We start from the raw sequence: 15,210 nt of genomic DNA on the forward strand, positions 1-15,210 counted from the left end.
GCTGTCCAGAGTGCTTGCAGATCATCTGCAAATGTAAAGATAGTCTGTGCTCCACTGTCCAAGTCATGGATTAAAGTATCCTAGATCCCCCGCGGAGGAGACCCCTGGAGAGCTCTGACGCATCCTTCCACTGAACCCTTGGAGAGCCATGTGTACAGAGTAGTTGTCAGTGGTGGACCCGCTTTGAACAAGCCACATTCTCACTTACGAAATGCTATGCAAGATGGCATTAGAAGCTCTATTAATTTTATAACTTGATCACATCTTCTGTGTTCTTTCTATATGAGGCCTGTTATTTTTTTCTCAGATGTTTTTGTCTGCTGTAAGCCTCTGAAAAGGCAGTCCATGTTGGCTTGCTGCTGTCTAGGTAATAATAAATAGGTGGTTCTGCGTTGTTTTGGTTTTCCTCTGAGGTATTGAGCATGGATTGTCAGAGCTGGTATTTTCATGTTCCTCAAAGATGGGTGCTTAGGCCTTTTTAATCTTGTGGATCAAAAATCAAAGTTAATGAAAGTAATAGTAATTGATGTGGAAAGGGAAAACTGTCTGAAGTGGTCTAGTGTGATTTTTGGGTTTTTTTTTTCCCTAATTTTGCCACCTTGAGGGGGGAAAAAAAAAGTGTGGTATTCTTCACATTTTCCTCCTTTTGTTGCCCTTTATTGTTGCTGTTGGTGAGTAGTTTGAAGATTGAAACATAGCTTCAGCTATGTCATCAGCAGGGATGTTACTGTTCCTCCAGAGGTAGCAGCTGGAAAAAAGACATCTGCTCAGCAGCCTCTGTGTGCCCAGCTGCTCCCCATCACTTCCACAGCCGGTACCATTGTTTAAGCTAAACAACATATATCTGTGAATTTGAGAATTTGACAGCCTTCATGGGCATGGTTTCTGGCAAAGCAGAGCTCTCTAGGATGGAGTCTGTATTTGGCGTATGCTTGTCCCGATGAGTGGCAGGGGGAGGATGCTCTTTCGAATATGAGGTGAGACTTGGGATGTGGTTGAGACTTCCCTTTTAAACAGACAACGTGAAGTTTCAGGTATTCAGAGAACTGAATAAATTCTCATCCTTTAAATTTAAGTCAAACTTCTGTTGCAGGAAAACTCTTAGAAACCGTAACATCAGAGTGTGTTGTGAATGTTGATGTGGGTGAACCTTTTAAAGGAAATAAATATGGTATGTGTTGTAGGGCTTCTTTATAGGGGCATTTTTTACCAATTGAGGTATATTCTGAATGTTTAAATGTGCTAAGCTAGGTGTCTGTCATGGTCTCTGGGACTGGAATCAAGCCTCTGTCTTTGGGAATACCTGTCTCCCCAGAGACGCAGGAAGAGAAGTGCCTGGGGAAGAGGAGGTGGGCTCTCGTTCTTGGGTTCAGTGGCAGTGACGCCCCGTTTCTGGCTGGCTCTGGGCTCCACCATGTCAGTCTGCCAACAGCTGGGACTGAGGCTTGGACCCAGCTGTCTGCCGGGGAGGGGACCTGGGGAGTCTGCTTTTCTGGTCCAGTTAAAGCAGCGTCAGACAGACTTTGGTGTTCAGCTGTGATGCCGCAGCAGCAGGCTGGGTGATACTGCTGCCGTCAGCCATCCTCCCAATTGTTTCTTCAAGCTGAAAGGAGTTTCCAGTAATTCTCTCACCTTTTGCTGTTTGATATGGTTAAAAACAGATGCCTCACCAGTCTGAAACTCAACCGTATTAGTTCAGACTCCATGTTAGGCATCATTCATGTTACCCCTGTGGATCTGCTGTTCCTGTTTGAGCAGCACCCACCAACAGCCCCCTCTCCCAACTCCAGTTAACATCCTGCTAGAATACAGCTACAGAGCAAAAGATGTTCTCTTAATTGTCTGCAGTAACGCAAAAGCAATGTCAACAGCAGGGGGTACAAATGAGAGTTTAACGAGGAAACTTTCATACCTGTCCAGATACTTGCTTGAGAATAGTATGAGCTATATATATAGCGCACAGGGTATCAGTGTAAAAATAGACTGTGTGACATACACGCCGTGTGGTTATAAGCCACAACTTTTTATACCTAACAATAGCAACAGGGTTTTATATGCTGCAAGTAAATTTATCTTTAAGGTTAAATGACTTTCTATTTACAGTCCCTTTCTGAGGAATGGACTTTGTACGTACTCCCCACAGCCAACTGAGTTAGAAGGGCTTGGGCGTCCTCCTTCCCTTCCACAAAGGAAAGTGCTCCTGATCTCTGGATGCCAATTGCTCTCCATATGTTAGCTCCCTGTGTCACTCCAATATCCTTTAGCTATTGTGTTGCTCTTCCTATAATTAGTGGTATTTAGTTGTCACTCAAGTGTGCAACACTTCTTAGGAATACATAAGTAGTACTGACATAAGGGCATGATATTCACCAGCCTGATCAAGGAACCTCTGTAGCAGGTTTTAAGCTAAGTTCCAGACTCGCATGGAATTTTTTTTTTTTTGAAGGGCAGAGTGGTGAAGGTGGGAGAAGGAATGACAGACACTTCAAACAAGTGATTCCTGATCATTGCTGATGCACAAATATAATTTTCCTCATGAGGTTTTTGGTATACACCTGCAAAATAAAAAAAAATTTGGAATCAAATTACTTCAGATAGTGTTTTCTGCTGTTTTTTTCCTATGATTTCAAATATACTGTAATTGTACTTAAATGGAAATAAATAACTTCAAGACAGTTGCTTTAAGAAATATTCTTGCCTTAAACTTAGAGAAGGGATGGGCACATGTGCTTCTAACATTGATATAAACTTTTAATTTTAAAACTGGCTTTAAGAGGAATTTGCACTAATGCTAGCTTTTCAGAAGATTTTTCAGCTGAGCTGTTGCATTCTTCTCTAGGGCTGGTACAGCTATACCAGCATCGGGGTGAACTCTGCCGGAGGGATCGCAGGAGCTCAAGTATAAAGCTCTGATACAGCCCCTAGCAGTAGAGAATTTTGACTTTGTGCTTCATCCAGCATCTTGTAAGCAGTAAGCGTTCAGATGCGACTTTGGAGAATTAAGATTTTCAAGTGACTCTCCTGGTGTGGTTGCTGTCTGTAGGGCAGACACGTGCTGGATGAGGAGGGTCAGGCTGTCTCGGGGATTGGCACTGGGGACAGAATTTGTGCTGTGGCGTCTGGCTTTCAGCGGGGTCACTGGAGCCTGTGCCGAAGGCTTGTGGGACCCGGAGCGGTACCTGGAGCACTCCGGTTTACTGCTTGGCAAAGCGCCTCTGAACAGCGGTCACCCTGTTTATTGCGTGTCAAGAAGGGGAAGCACGAGGATGACTGACAGCCCCTTGAAAAGTTAACGATATTTCAGATTCCACTTTTCAATCTTAGCTTGATCTGGTGTTCAGCTGTAACTTCATCTGTCATAGCTTGAATGTGGCATATTTAGCTCTGACTTCTAGGTCCCCTTGGAGAACCCGTGTGTTTTGAATATCAAGTGGGGTGCTAAGTAGAACAGAAATAGAGGGTTCTGTTTGCAGAGACATTTTGTGAAATATGAAACATGCGAAAGGTGTCTTTTGAATTGAGGTATGCCTAGCATTAGAGTGGTATACAGCTTACCTACGCAAGAGGGTCAGCGTGACATGAGATGTTTCATTAATGGCTTTATGGTCCTGTTTTTACAGTAGCAACTTGATATAGTGTGAAAATCCATAGGGCTCAAAGATTATTTTTCTTTTTGAATCAGTGTCTCCTTAATGGAAATCCATAGAAACAGTAAGACCTTTCAATCGTGAAACTGTTCTGTAGGCATTCTGTGAAGTCTGTAAACTTTTGGACAAAAATTTAACCTGTCTGGACTGCTAATTTACTTTGTAATGCAGATTGAATAAGAGAGTATTTCTATTGCCTACCCATTTTCAATATTTCTGTTTGATTCTTGGATCTCATAGGAATCCGTCAACTGCATTCTACCAAGCGTTCCATTTCAACAAGTTACGCGAGTCAAAGACCTTCTGGGATAGGTATGAATGCTTAAGTATGGAATGCATACGTGCTGAGGTATGCATGAACAGCTTGGCTCTATGCAAGTTTCTCGTCATTTTTATTTGCACAGAACTGCTGCTTGTGTATAGAACTTCATACTGGGCTTCTGCAGCATGAAGGTCTGAAAGCAGTCATGGAAGTGAAGTATTCGTTCTGAAACTTAAAGCTAAATAAGTCTAAAATATATATGACATGACAATTTTCTTCCTCCTGCTGTTGTGCATGTGCATACATAATGTGTGAGCTGAGAGAGTTTAATGCTAGTCAGCTACTAGCTGGCCTGCACTGAAATATTTACAGCTTCCTTTTCCAAAAAAGAGGAAACTTTTGGTATTGTGGCTGTTGAGTCCTATATCAGAAAACAAGTTGTGAAAATGTCATATTTAGACACAATTTTGGCAAAGTTAAAATCTTGCAGTCACAAAACCAGGAAAGGAATCTTTCTGGCTTGCTTTCTTTCTGCTGAAGTAAAGCTAGATGGAGAACAAACGTGAACCATGACAAGATCCTTGGATGAAGTAAACCTACTGAGTTAGCACTGAACTCATGGCGAGAAGCTGCAGTGAAGGCATTTCTGTGAGGGACATGCCTTGTCAGAGGTGTGTTACTAATTCATCAGGAGCTGCAGACCGTTCCTTTCACACACTTTAATGATCTCAAAGGGGTTTTTTGTCAGCATTAAGTTGAAGTTCTAGTGATTATGTCACCTCATGCCTTGTGATGCTCTGGCTTGTCACAATACTTCTGCTTAGCAAGCTCTGTAGAAGCTGTTGAAGTATTGATAACTATTTAATCACTGTACTGGCTGTGTTTGAGAGGCTTTTCAACCTGCAAAGCTTGACTGAATCCTTTGAAGTTTGCTTGGCCACAGTTTGTATATGGCACAGCACTGGTTAAAAGCAACGCTAATGCATCCTGCTCTGGTTTTGCTGAAGCGCTAGCATTGGGCTGTGTTTCAAAAGCACATCTTCCTTTCCTAGCAGAAACTTGTACAAATTTGATGCCACTTTCCTGTATTCATGGGACAGAGTTGGTATTTATGTTCCAAGGAGCTTAATTATTTGACTCAAATAAACTTCAGGGCCTTGAATACAAATCTGGTGGTTAGACTAAATGCTCACTTGAAGGTCCAGCCTTCGTCTGTTTGTCTATTTTCATGTCTCTTAACTTAAAATATCTCGTAAGATGAGGAAGCTGATTCAAAAAAATCTAAAATCAAATAATTATTAAGATTGAGGCTTCACAAATCTGAGTTTTATGCGCAGTGTTTGAAGCAAGGGCTGGAAGCATGGGATATAGAAAACCATTAAATTCAGGTAGAAGAATGTAAATGGTTTCCTTTAAAAATAGTCTTGCATCTTTGCTGTTGAACACTTGGTGGTAAAAGCAGGTATTTGCAAAAACATAGAAACAAATTCATCAGGATTGATGCAATTTTTAAAATTATAATTGTTCAAATTCCAAAGTCTTTGACAGGGTTTAGGAGGTTTTGCATTTTTAACCTACTTATTAGATTTTCTTAAGATCGTAGTTAAGACATAGTTTTCCGTTACTAGATGATTGAAACCGGGAAGTTTCAACAGTAAACTTCCAATGAAAACCTAATGGAGGGAGCTTCAAGGGCATAGCCAGTAAAGCCAGCTCTGGGGAGCCCTTCCCTGGGCAGGGGTACGGTGGAGCTCCGCCGTGCGGCTCTGCCAGGGACACACGTCCCAGCAGCAGCAGGACAGGACACCGACGGCGCCCGGTCTCTCCACTCTGCATGGGCAGGATGGCTGCTGATGCAGGTGGGGATCTGCTGTTGGACTTGTAGTTTGATAACGAGTACAGTGATATGGGGCTTTTTTTGTGATCTCCAGTTTGTGAAAGAGAGATCTCTGCTGTGACAATGATAAGCTTCTCTAATTTCCTCAAAATCCCTTTGTTTCCCCATCCCAAAATGTGGGGGTTAACACACTGCAAAACATCAGGATCTTAAAGCCTGCTGGCAGGAGGCTCTTTAATTACATTTTGCAGCTCCTTCACAATTAGTCTGTGAACTTCAGGGGCTTGAGTTAGGAGACTTTAGTGTAAATGTAATAGAAAATCTTCCTGTGTAATTTCAGTCGTTTTTTTCTAACAAGTACAGATTATTCTTCTGTGAGCAGCCATCTCTTGGGACCATTGGAAGTCAGCACAGCTAACCACATGCTGTTGCAATAGACGGTAGAATATTGCTAAGTTGCTCCAGTAAAATGGAGACTTGTTTGTTTTTCACTAACACACCGCAGCAGGGAAGAGTGCTGGTAGCCTTCACACCCTTACGTATTAGTGAAATACTGGTTATGACCGACACACTTGTAGAGTGCCTGCGAGTATTCTCCCTGCGTAGTGTTCACAGAGGGGTTGCTAAGGGCATAAGTCTCGAGGGTCTTTCTTTTAATCTGGCGTGGTTACTGCAGGGATTAAGGGGAATAATGGCTCTGGGGATATTCGCATGATGGGGATGATGGCTCTCCTGTGCCAGGGTTGCCTTTGTATGGTGACAGTGCCGTAGGAGCTTTAGATGGGTTTGCCTAAAACAGCCGTTGTTGGTAAACCTGAATTTGAAGCAGTAGGATTTATATTTCCATTGCATTTGTGTGAAGCATTGAACCTTCACAATGTAAAGTAACCCCTCTCCAGATTAGCACCCAGATAAAAGTATTCAGTGTGTTGCTGAAAACATCTTTCTTCTTCTGTAAATGTGATGAATTAGACAGCATCTCTTCCTGTGAGGGATTTTGCTGAACTTCCCTTTCCCTGTTCTGTGCCTTTCTGTTAAAGGAGGTGTTCCTCCTGGAGACAGGAGAAAGTCAAGGGTTACACATCTCCCCCTTTCTGGTTGTAGCCTTGTCTGGACGTTCTCTTAGGGCTGAAATTTTCTGATCTGAAATTAGAAGTCTAAAACTCCATATGAAATTTAAAGAGAGTCTTAGGATGGGGCTGACATTTCACGTAACACACTGATCCAGACAGTTAATAAATTCGCACACTTACTGTCTCAGTTTGTAGTTCCCTTGAGAGCAAAACAAACGTGGGAACGCTCCAAGGTGCCTTACTGTGCCTTCCAGAGAGGTTGCTGGACAGTTTGGGTTAAAGCAGTACCAACAGAAGAGCTGGAGGAGATGGCTTGGTTCAGACACGTCGGTCTGAGACTGCTGTGGGTAACAGCTTTTCCTCTTCAACCTAAAGCGGGGTCGATCTGGTGTTTAGCGGAAGCCTTGGCTGATAGAGGCTCTTGGACAAGACTCTGCTAGCATTGGTGTAGCCTCCTGGAGCCTGTTCTGCAGGCAGACTTTGCCACAACAACAAAAAGCAGGAAAAGTCAGGCATTGTGGCAGTCTGCTGGGGGGTTCTTTGGGAAGGTGTGCAGATCATCAGTAACACAGCTGAATCCAGAATAGGTTTTTCGTTACTGACTAAAAAACCTGAAGCTTCAAAATTAGTGTGCATCCTCCAGTCGGGAGGATTTGCAGTCTCATGTCGATGTGAAACGCTGATACCTAGCCTAGCGCTTGGCAGTGCTGAAATAGGCTGTTTATAACTCTCGTTCCTACTGTTGGCAGAAAATACACACAGTACTGAGGAGAGTGGGATCTCTAAAAATGAACCACTGCATTATTTTTTTAAGCATACTGAGGGAACTGAGCTGCAAATGCCTTTATTTTGGAGTTTGATTCCTAGTCTTTCTACCTAGATTTCAAAGTTAATTTTGGAGAACCTGTCTCCTAGAAGGATGACAGTTGTATCTGAGGACGTTAATGGTAAAAACACCAGGCTGAGTACAGTGGTGCTGGTACAGTGGTGCTGGTTGAATTTGCCATTGAGATAGATCTTGGTCCCTGTGAATGTGAGGTGAAGGTTAAATTTTCCTCCCACCATTAACAAGTTAACATCAAGATGTTAACCTTTTTTGCTGTCTTATGACCCACTCATCCTCAATTTTTCCATTAGTCATTTATTTTATTTGCTTTCCCATTCTGTGAACCGTGTTGTTCAAGTTTTGGAATAGTCCGTAGTAAGTAAGCTTTCTTGAACTGCTAAATTATGTTTGACAAAGAACACTTGTTTGGTCGTTATACAAGATCTGTATTTTCAGTGAAGTTTGCTAACAGGGCTACTGCCTCTGGGGATGAGGGCAACGAGAATATTGACACTGAAACATCTTTCCAATATCATCTTAGCATACTCTAGGGATACCGTGTCTCCATAGGAAAAGTTTTTGCAGCAATGGAGTCAGAATTCTATGGAGGCTTTTAGGAATGGGATGCGTGTGATTGCTGTATATTGTGTAACAGGTGTTAGAAATCAGACCTGCCTCACTCACCAGCTCTCTTCCTGTTTTCTTCATCTGTGTATACGTGACTGTCCAAGATAGTTCTCTCACTTTGCAATTCATTTGAGACAAGAAAAATTACAGTGCTGTTCTTGAGTTGTAGGCATATAAGAGAAATATACCTGAAATACAACATAAAGAATTCAGAGGTGCAAGCTGTAAGTATTTGATAAAACATGTTGTTCCAAACGCTGCATACCCTGGTTGGGAGCTGTAGCTAGGCAGTGTTATTAGCAGTCCAAATCTAGCTTTCCCCCATCCATCTCTGGAAGTGGCAAACTGCTAGGTAATCTTTGTCAGTTTTGATGACTGTAAATCTTGCCTGGTACTTGATGGGCTTCAGAGTGATCTCGGTATACCAATATAACCTCTTTTTGGTTAGAGTCTTCATTTACTTAACCTTAACTTGGAGGTTCAAGTCAAATGGAGGTCTGCTCTTAGCTTACAGTGTGTATGTATGGTAGCCAGGTGGCTCTGGGGGGGAGGTAAGTTTGCAGTTACAAAAAAAAAAAAAAAAAAAAGCCTAATGCATCCCTTTCAACTACCCTACATCGCTTGATGTGGATCTTTGTTTATGTATTACAGCTTTGACAGTAATTGTCAGACTTCTGTAGTTCCTGGAGCAGTCATCTTTGTCTAAAAGCATGGCGTAGTAATAGTTTGGGTTTTTTTAATAAGAGCTAAGTGGTGTCTTTTTGCTTCTAACTCAAGAATTTGCAGGTTGAGGCACTGGACATACAGTGGATGGTACACTCACAGAATGCATCGAGCTCTTTCCAGTTGTGACATCCAGAAAGACTTACTTAACAGGCTTTTTTCCCCGTGGTCTTTTCATAAAGACTGGCTTGCATCCATAAATTTCATTCTGCAGCCATGGGATAAAATATTTTAATGCAAACTGGGATTTGATACCAACAATTAAGGATTTGAGAAAAATACAAAATCTTAAGATTTGGCAGCATATTTGGACGGTGCCATAAGAACAGCTGGCACTGGAGTGCTCTGCTTCCCAGTGTCTCGGGAGCTGCTTGGTGTGGGGAGCACTGCAGACTGCGTGCAGGGCAGAGGCATGGCAATTGTGCTAGCATAAAATCAAATTCTCACGTGCTTTTAGAAAGTGAAATGAAACATTGTCATCAGGATAAAACCGCATCTGACAAACTGCAGGCTGCTCTGTCGGTGTGGAGCTCCTCCTGGGCTGGGTGGGTGGGCGGTGGTCTGTGGGTCCTGCACTCTGCCGCTGGAGCCGAGCAGGATGGATGCCGGGGTTTGTGCAGGGACCAGACCTGGAATCCTGGCTCGGTACTTTGGTAATAGCGGGAGCTGCTCTGGGGATGAGGGCAATGAGAATATTGACACGAATAACAGGAGTGTATAAACTACTCATGGCTTTCAGCGCTTAAGTGTAAAATATGGATGGGAGCGGTGGTTTCTCTGGCTGCATTCGCATCACGCTTACGGGGAGGACTGTCCTTATACCCACATTGTGAACGCTGCGCTCGTTTAAAAGGCAGACGAGAATTTGGAGCACGGAGTATGGCACAGGAAAGGTGCTTCTGCAGCGTGCCACGCCGGTGCAAGTGTTCCAGGCAATGAAGGGGAGGGCTGCTTGTCTCTTCCCTTTGAGAGGCTTTTTCGTGGAACTGATGGAATGAGTGCCTGAGCTTTGAGTGAGGGCTGTAGTGGACTTTACTGGGAAATAGCTGAAACAGGAATAGAAGAACCAAGTCCCAATCTCAAATTTAACTGGGAAAGTATTGTCAGAAGGTGTGTAATTACGCTGCAGAGATGCAGAAGCAGATCCCACTATAGAGCATGCTGTTTAATTTCGCTCCTCTTGTCTTTGTCTCCCCAGAGCTGCCTCACCTGCCTTCTGGAGCAGTTCTCGAGAGGCTGTCAGGACATGGAGCAGTCTTGGGGCTTTCAGTGACTCTTGAACACAGGCAGTTTTGACAGTTTCAGATAGATCTGAAACACATGAATTCGGGATGGAAGGGAATACTTAACCTTGTCATGAATTATAAATACTTTTTATTCTGAGGAGGTTTGCCATGAATATGTCTTGAGAGAGACTTAGAAGGCAGTAAGACAGTGGAACAATTTTGTTGCGAAATGGGTCTCTAGCACTTTTGTTTTAGACTGCAAACTTTGTTCAGTTTGGAAACAGAGGCTGTTACCCCCTCGGTCTGAAAAGCGGAGTCCCTGCAGTTGGGAATGCCTGGTGCTAGGTACTGGCAGTTCTCATGAGACCTGGTACGGTGGATCTCTCCAGGGTCATATTGTTTCCATAGTTGAGCTTTGTTTCATGTGTGTAACTAATACTGCTGAACATATTGCCAAAAGTTGTTTTAAAAACCCATAAGTAGTTTTTTCTTAACACTTGGTTTCAGTGTTAGGTATTTTCAGAGAGGTGAGTTTCCAAGCATGACTGCAACGCTGGCGGTTTTGCCGTGCATTTGCTTTTTTAAACGTAGCTGCACAGGGCTGATAGCGACTGCCATCGCTGGGGAGCGTTATCAGCAGCTATCACCGGCGGGCCTGGCCACCAGCCGAGAGCTGCCGCCGGGTGTCAGACACGGAGCTGTGGGGTGAAATCCCACCACCCAGACCTGGGGTGGGAGTGCGGGACGGTGGAGTGCTCTGTGCCTGCTGGGGGGTTCCTCTGCTGCAGGCGACAGCGTGGGGTGTCCTGTCCCACCTCCTGGGGGGCACAGCCCCTCTGCAAACAGAGAGACCAGAGGCTACGAGAGGACAGGGGCATCACACACACACACTGCAGAGAGTTACCAGCCAGCTCCTGCATTGTGGCTTGAAAACAGACCAAGAACATTAAGGCTTGGATTGCTGCAGCCCAGGATTTAAAGATGCAGTTCAGCATCTTGTTTCACACAGCGAACACACGTCCTTACAGTGGTGACCGAGGGGTTTGTTGGGCTGCTCTGCACTAGTGTGTCTTTGTAACCCTTCCTGCAGCCACCCGAGGGCAGCGCATTTCTTAGGTGTGAAGCGTGACCCAGTGAGAATTCACTGAAACCGAGGGAGTGCGCTCGTGGGGTTGAGGCTTTGGTCTGGTCTGACTGCGCTATTGACTGCTGCCACTCCACCTCACAGCTGTGAATATGGTGCTGATCTAGGGGCTTCTTAACTGGAAAGTAGTCTTCAAGTAAACCCTGAGAACAAATATCATAACTGTTTTTTTCGTCAATGCTTTATAAAAGCAATTTAGCAGAAATAAAACTAGAGGTAAGGACCTCGTTAATGTCCCGTGAATCCCTGTTTTCCCCAGTGAAGAAAGCTGAAAAATGAGGCAAGGAATCAAAGCAGTTAATTTGCTGTTTATTCAAATGCATTTTTCTGGTTATGGGTGTCATGAGCATAGTCTGAGGAATTATAAACTGAAGGAGCAGTGTTTCTGAAGAGCTCTTAACTGTACGGGGCAATAGGGGTGGGGGCAACCCCCATGATTTTATGATGAATTCTTCAATCGGGAGCTTTAGCCTTCCAGTGAAAGCATGTTCTAGGAGTCCTGCGGCTGCCAGTGGCTGCGTAGTTAGAACTGAATGATACAGTAATGCTCACAAAGTTTTCTCCTTGTATTTACAGTGCATCTGGTGCAAGTGTTGTTGCCATTGACAACAAAATAGAACAGGCAATGGTAAGTAAAAAATAAGTTATTTGTAATGGGGTCAGTGGTTCGTCACTGAGCACGAGTGTCCAGCTGTATTGTGTTCCTGTGAGTCCGTAATATTCCATGATCTCTTCAGTGTGGTCGGACTGAGACCATCATTTGAAAAAGGGCTTTTCTGTATCAGCTATAGGATGGCCACAAAGCAGGGTTGCCTTTACTTTTGGCCCAGAAGTGTTCCTGAATGAATTTTCCTACAAATTTCAGTGAACAATCTGAACTTAAAGGGATGCAGAAAAAAAAAGCACATTAAATCTTACTTCAGCATTGTCTTTTATGCCATCCTTGACATTTTGTTCAGCTTCAGTTACATCTGTTTGCCTCTGCTGATTTAGAGGCTTTCTTATTTCTCAGTTCTCGTGCACCCCAGTGCCTGGGATTGCGTAACACAGACTCCTGCCTCCGGTCAAAGCCTTAGAGCTGACGGTTTCACTATGAGTAGCTGGACCATAGTTCTAGTCCGTGTCTTCAGCGTAACCAGTAGAACTTAATGGTGGATGCTGGAAACAAAGCTTTTGATGTAAGGGCCCCTTTGCAGTGAATTAAAGAGCGGGGTTATTTGCTCTTGGAGGCTGATTTACCCACATTTTTAGTGATGAGTGCTTTAGTTTTCCGGGCTTACCGCTTACTGCAGAGAAAGCAGTCAAACAGTAAGTTCTGGGGTCGGAGTGGAACAAAACTGTTCTTGCGCTTGGTGTAACTGTTAAAACTTGTTCTTGGCAGGATCTCGTGAAAAGCCATTTGATGTATGCAGTGAGAGAAGAAGTGGAAGTCCTGAAGGAACAAATAAAAGAATTAGTTGAAAGAAACTCTTTACTTGAACGAGAAAACGCACTGTTAAAATCTCTTTCCAACAACGATCAGTTATCCCAACTCTCAACCCAACAGGCCAATCCCAGTAGCACTTCGCAGGCGCAGACAGCGATAGCACAGCCTCCGCAGCCAGTGCAACCTCCACAGCAGCCGAATGTCTCCTCAGCGTGACGCTTCCTCGCCTCCTTGGAAAACAAAAACCCGAGAGCAGTCTGTCCTTGTGTGCCACTGATGTTCTTTCCACTTTATATGAGAGCACGTAGCCATGCTTCTGTTGTGTGTTTGGCCTTTTCAGTATTAGACAATCACTCTGAGAGCTGTCCCTCCCCGGTGTGTCACGAGTGCGGGTGGTGTCCGTTAGCAGTGCATGAGGGAGGTGTGGAAGGAGTTCTTAACACAAAGAACGCATTTGCTTGGTGTGCAGGAGTGAGGTCTTGAAGAGCTTTGGTGGCTCCCCAAAGTTTCTCTTTCCCATGGATTACTTTGAGCCTTGCTATCTGGTAAGAAGTAACAATCCATCTTCAGAGCCACTGTTCTTTCAATATAAGTAACATTTGCCTACATTAGTTTCATTTATTTGTTTTATTTATTACAGGGCTGCTATTTTCATAATGTACATGAACAATGTCACAGAACTTTTTTAATTTTTTTTAATAAATGTATGTATCAGTAAAATGATAGGTGGGATTGCGTTTAATAGATAAAATGTTTAGGCAATAATTGAACAAAAGAATCCTGGCATATTTCTAACACTAATGGCAATTTACCTTTGGTATTTATTTACGGTAGTAAAGATCCAGCTTGAATGTAAATTTTGTATAGAGTGTAAGTATGAAGACCATAGTGCATCTGTACAGGTAGTCACCAGTTATTGTGATATAATAAATAATCGATGGGCTATTTTGATGAAGAAAACTTTGCTCATTTCTGTTTCTACTTTCTAATAGAGAGAAATTGCCATGATTCCTCTGCTTTTGGACATTTCGTATAATTTTTTTGGGGTGGGAATAAAAAGCTGTGAAATTGTTCAACCTACTTTGTAACCAAAGAAGCAAAGCTGTGTAATTGAGGGTTGGTTTTTTTTTTTATTTTATAATGCACATTCTTTATGTATTTTTATTTAGTGTTCTCTCATTCACAACTTTCTTTGCTGTCTAGCATGATCTGCATGACCTATAATCTTTGAACCACTTTCGTACCTCATGTTTTTATCCAGCACTCTTATTGTAATATGTAATAGTCTGTGAACAATGTTAAATAAAAAAGAAAGAACAGCTGGTGTTGGTGGAGCTGAGCTAGTGTGCTATGCACTAGTTGTTTAAAAAAAAAATAAATGAAGTGAGCCATCTTTTGTTCATTTAAAATGGTGTTTTGAATTTCGTATGCAGAAAACGTTTTGTTACATTGCAGATTTTAATGTATTTAATAAATGCAACATGCAGATTAAGTGCAGTGTATACTGAGTATTTAAATTAAAAATGTACATTTCATAAATGCAGTTTCAAGAGAGACCATAACTTGTGTAAACTAACACAGTGTGTCAAATTGATGTATGAATATATATATTTTAACACATTTTCTGAAATTAAACTGCAGTTTTGAGATTTTTTTTTTTTGCTGTAGATGTTACAGTGTAATTAAATTCAGTAGCACTTTTTTTCTTAACAAAATGGAGAAAGGTAGCTGCAGGGAGCCAGTAAGAGAATAATGCCGAGATAACTGCTTCTCTTGCAGCAGACTTTTTTCTTTTATTTGAGGAAAAGCATAATTCTGACGCTGTCAGTGACCCTGCTGGTTTGGTTTTTGCACTGATACAGATAAACTAATGCTTGGCTGTGTGCTGGGGTGTTGGAACAGTTTGGTGTCTTAGTGTGCTAAAGCCAAGAGTTTACTTCTGAGAAACGTCTACAAGAGCAAGCTGTCCCCTGTGCCTTCCCATGCTGGCGTCATGGGCGCAGCTCCGCGCCGTCAGCCCTGTGTGCTGCAGTGCAGGTCGCTCGAGCTGCTGCCTGTTCTGTCGGGTTGCTGCAGATGTTTGCTTCCCTGCCTTGCCCTTGTCCATGTGTGTCCAGCTCTGCGCAGGTCTGGGTGTTAGGTGAAGCACAACAAAAGCAGCAACACTGGGAACTGCAAGTTTTGGTGTCTTCAGATCTCAAGGAAGCATCTTTGTCCCATGTTCCAGAAACTTCAAGTATCACACCCTGCAGGTAAGCGTTGGTTAGTTCACAGCCCAGTTCAAAAAAAGCCGTGTCTGTGTGTGTGTGATGCACTAAAATGATTTTCACTTTAGTTGTAGATGGGTGTTGCTGGCTAGCTGTAAGCACGGATGTATCCTGCTGTAAATCCTTCAGTGAAATGAGAGCTTTGCGCTCAA

The 15,210-nt window shown here is 43.1% G+C and overlaps 1 protein-coding gene across 1 annotated transcript in view; it reads left to right on the top strand.

Annotated features, from left to right (window-relative positions):
• Positions 1 to 13,007, top strand: part of TSC22D2 (TSC22 domain family, member 2) — a 25,826-nt gene extending 12,819 nt beyond the window's left edge. Inside the window, exons 3-5 of the mRNA XM_010082349.1 lie at positions 3,888 to 3,959; positions 11,942 to 11,993; positions 12,747 to 13,007. Of these exons, the coding sequence (XP_010080651.1) occupies positions 3,888 to 3,959; positions 11,942 to 11,993; positions 12,747 to 13,007 (385 nt within the window). The remainder of the gene's footprint in view (positions 1 to 3,887; positions 3,960 to 11,941; positions 11,994 to 12,746) is intronic.
• The last annotated feature ends 2,203 nt before the right edge of the window (positions 13,008 to 15,210 follow it).

Source organism: Pterocles gutturalis, unplaced genomic scaffold, assembly GCF_000699245.1.
Source record: "Pterocles gutturalis isolate BGI_N339 unplaced genomic scaffold, ASM69924v1 scaffold26749, whole genome shotgun sequence".
NCBI classification, from domain to species: domain Eukaryota; kingdom Metazoa; phylum Chordata; class Aves; order Pterocliformes; family Pteroclidae; genus Pterocles; species Pterocles gutturalis.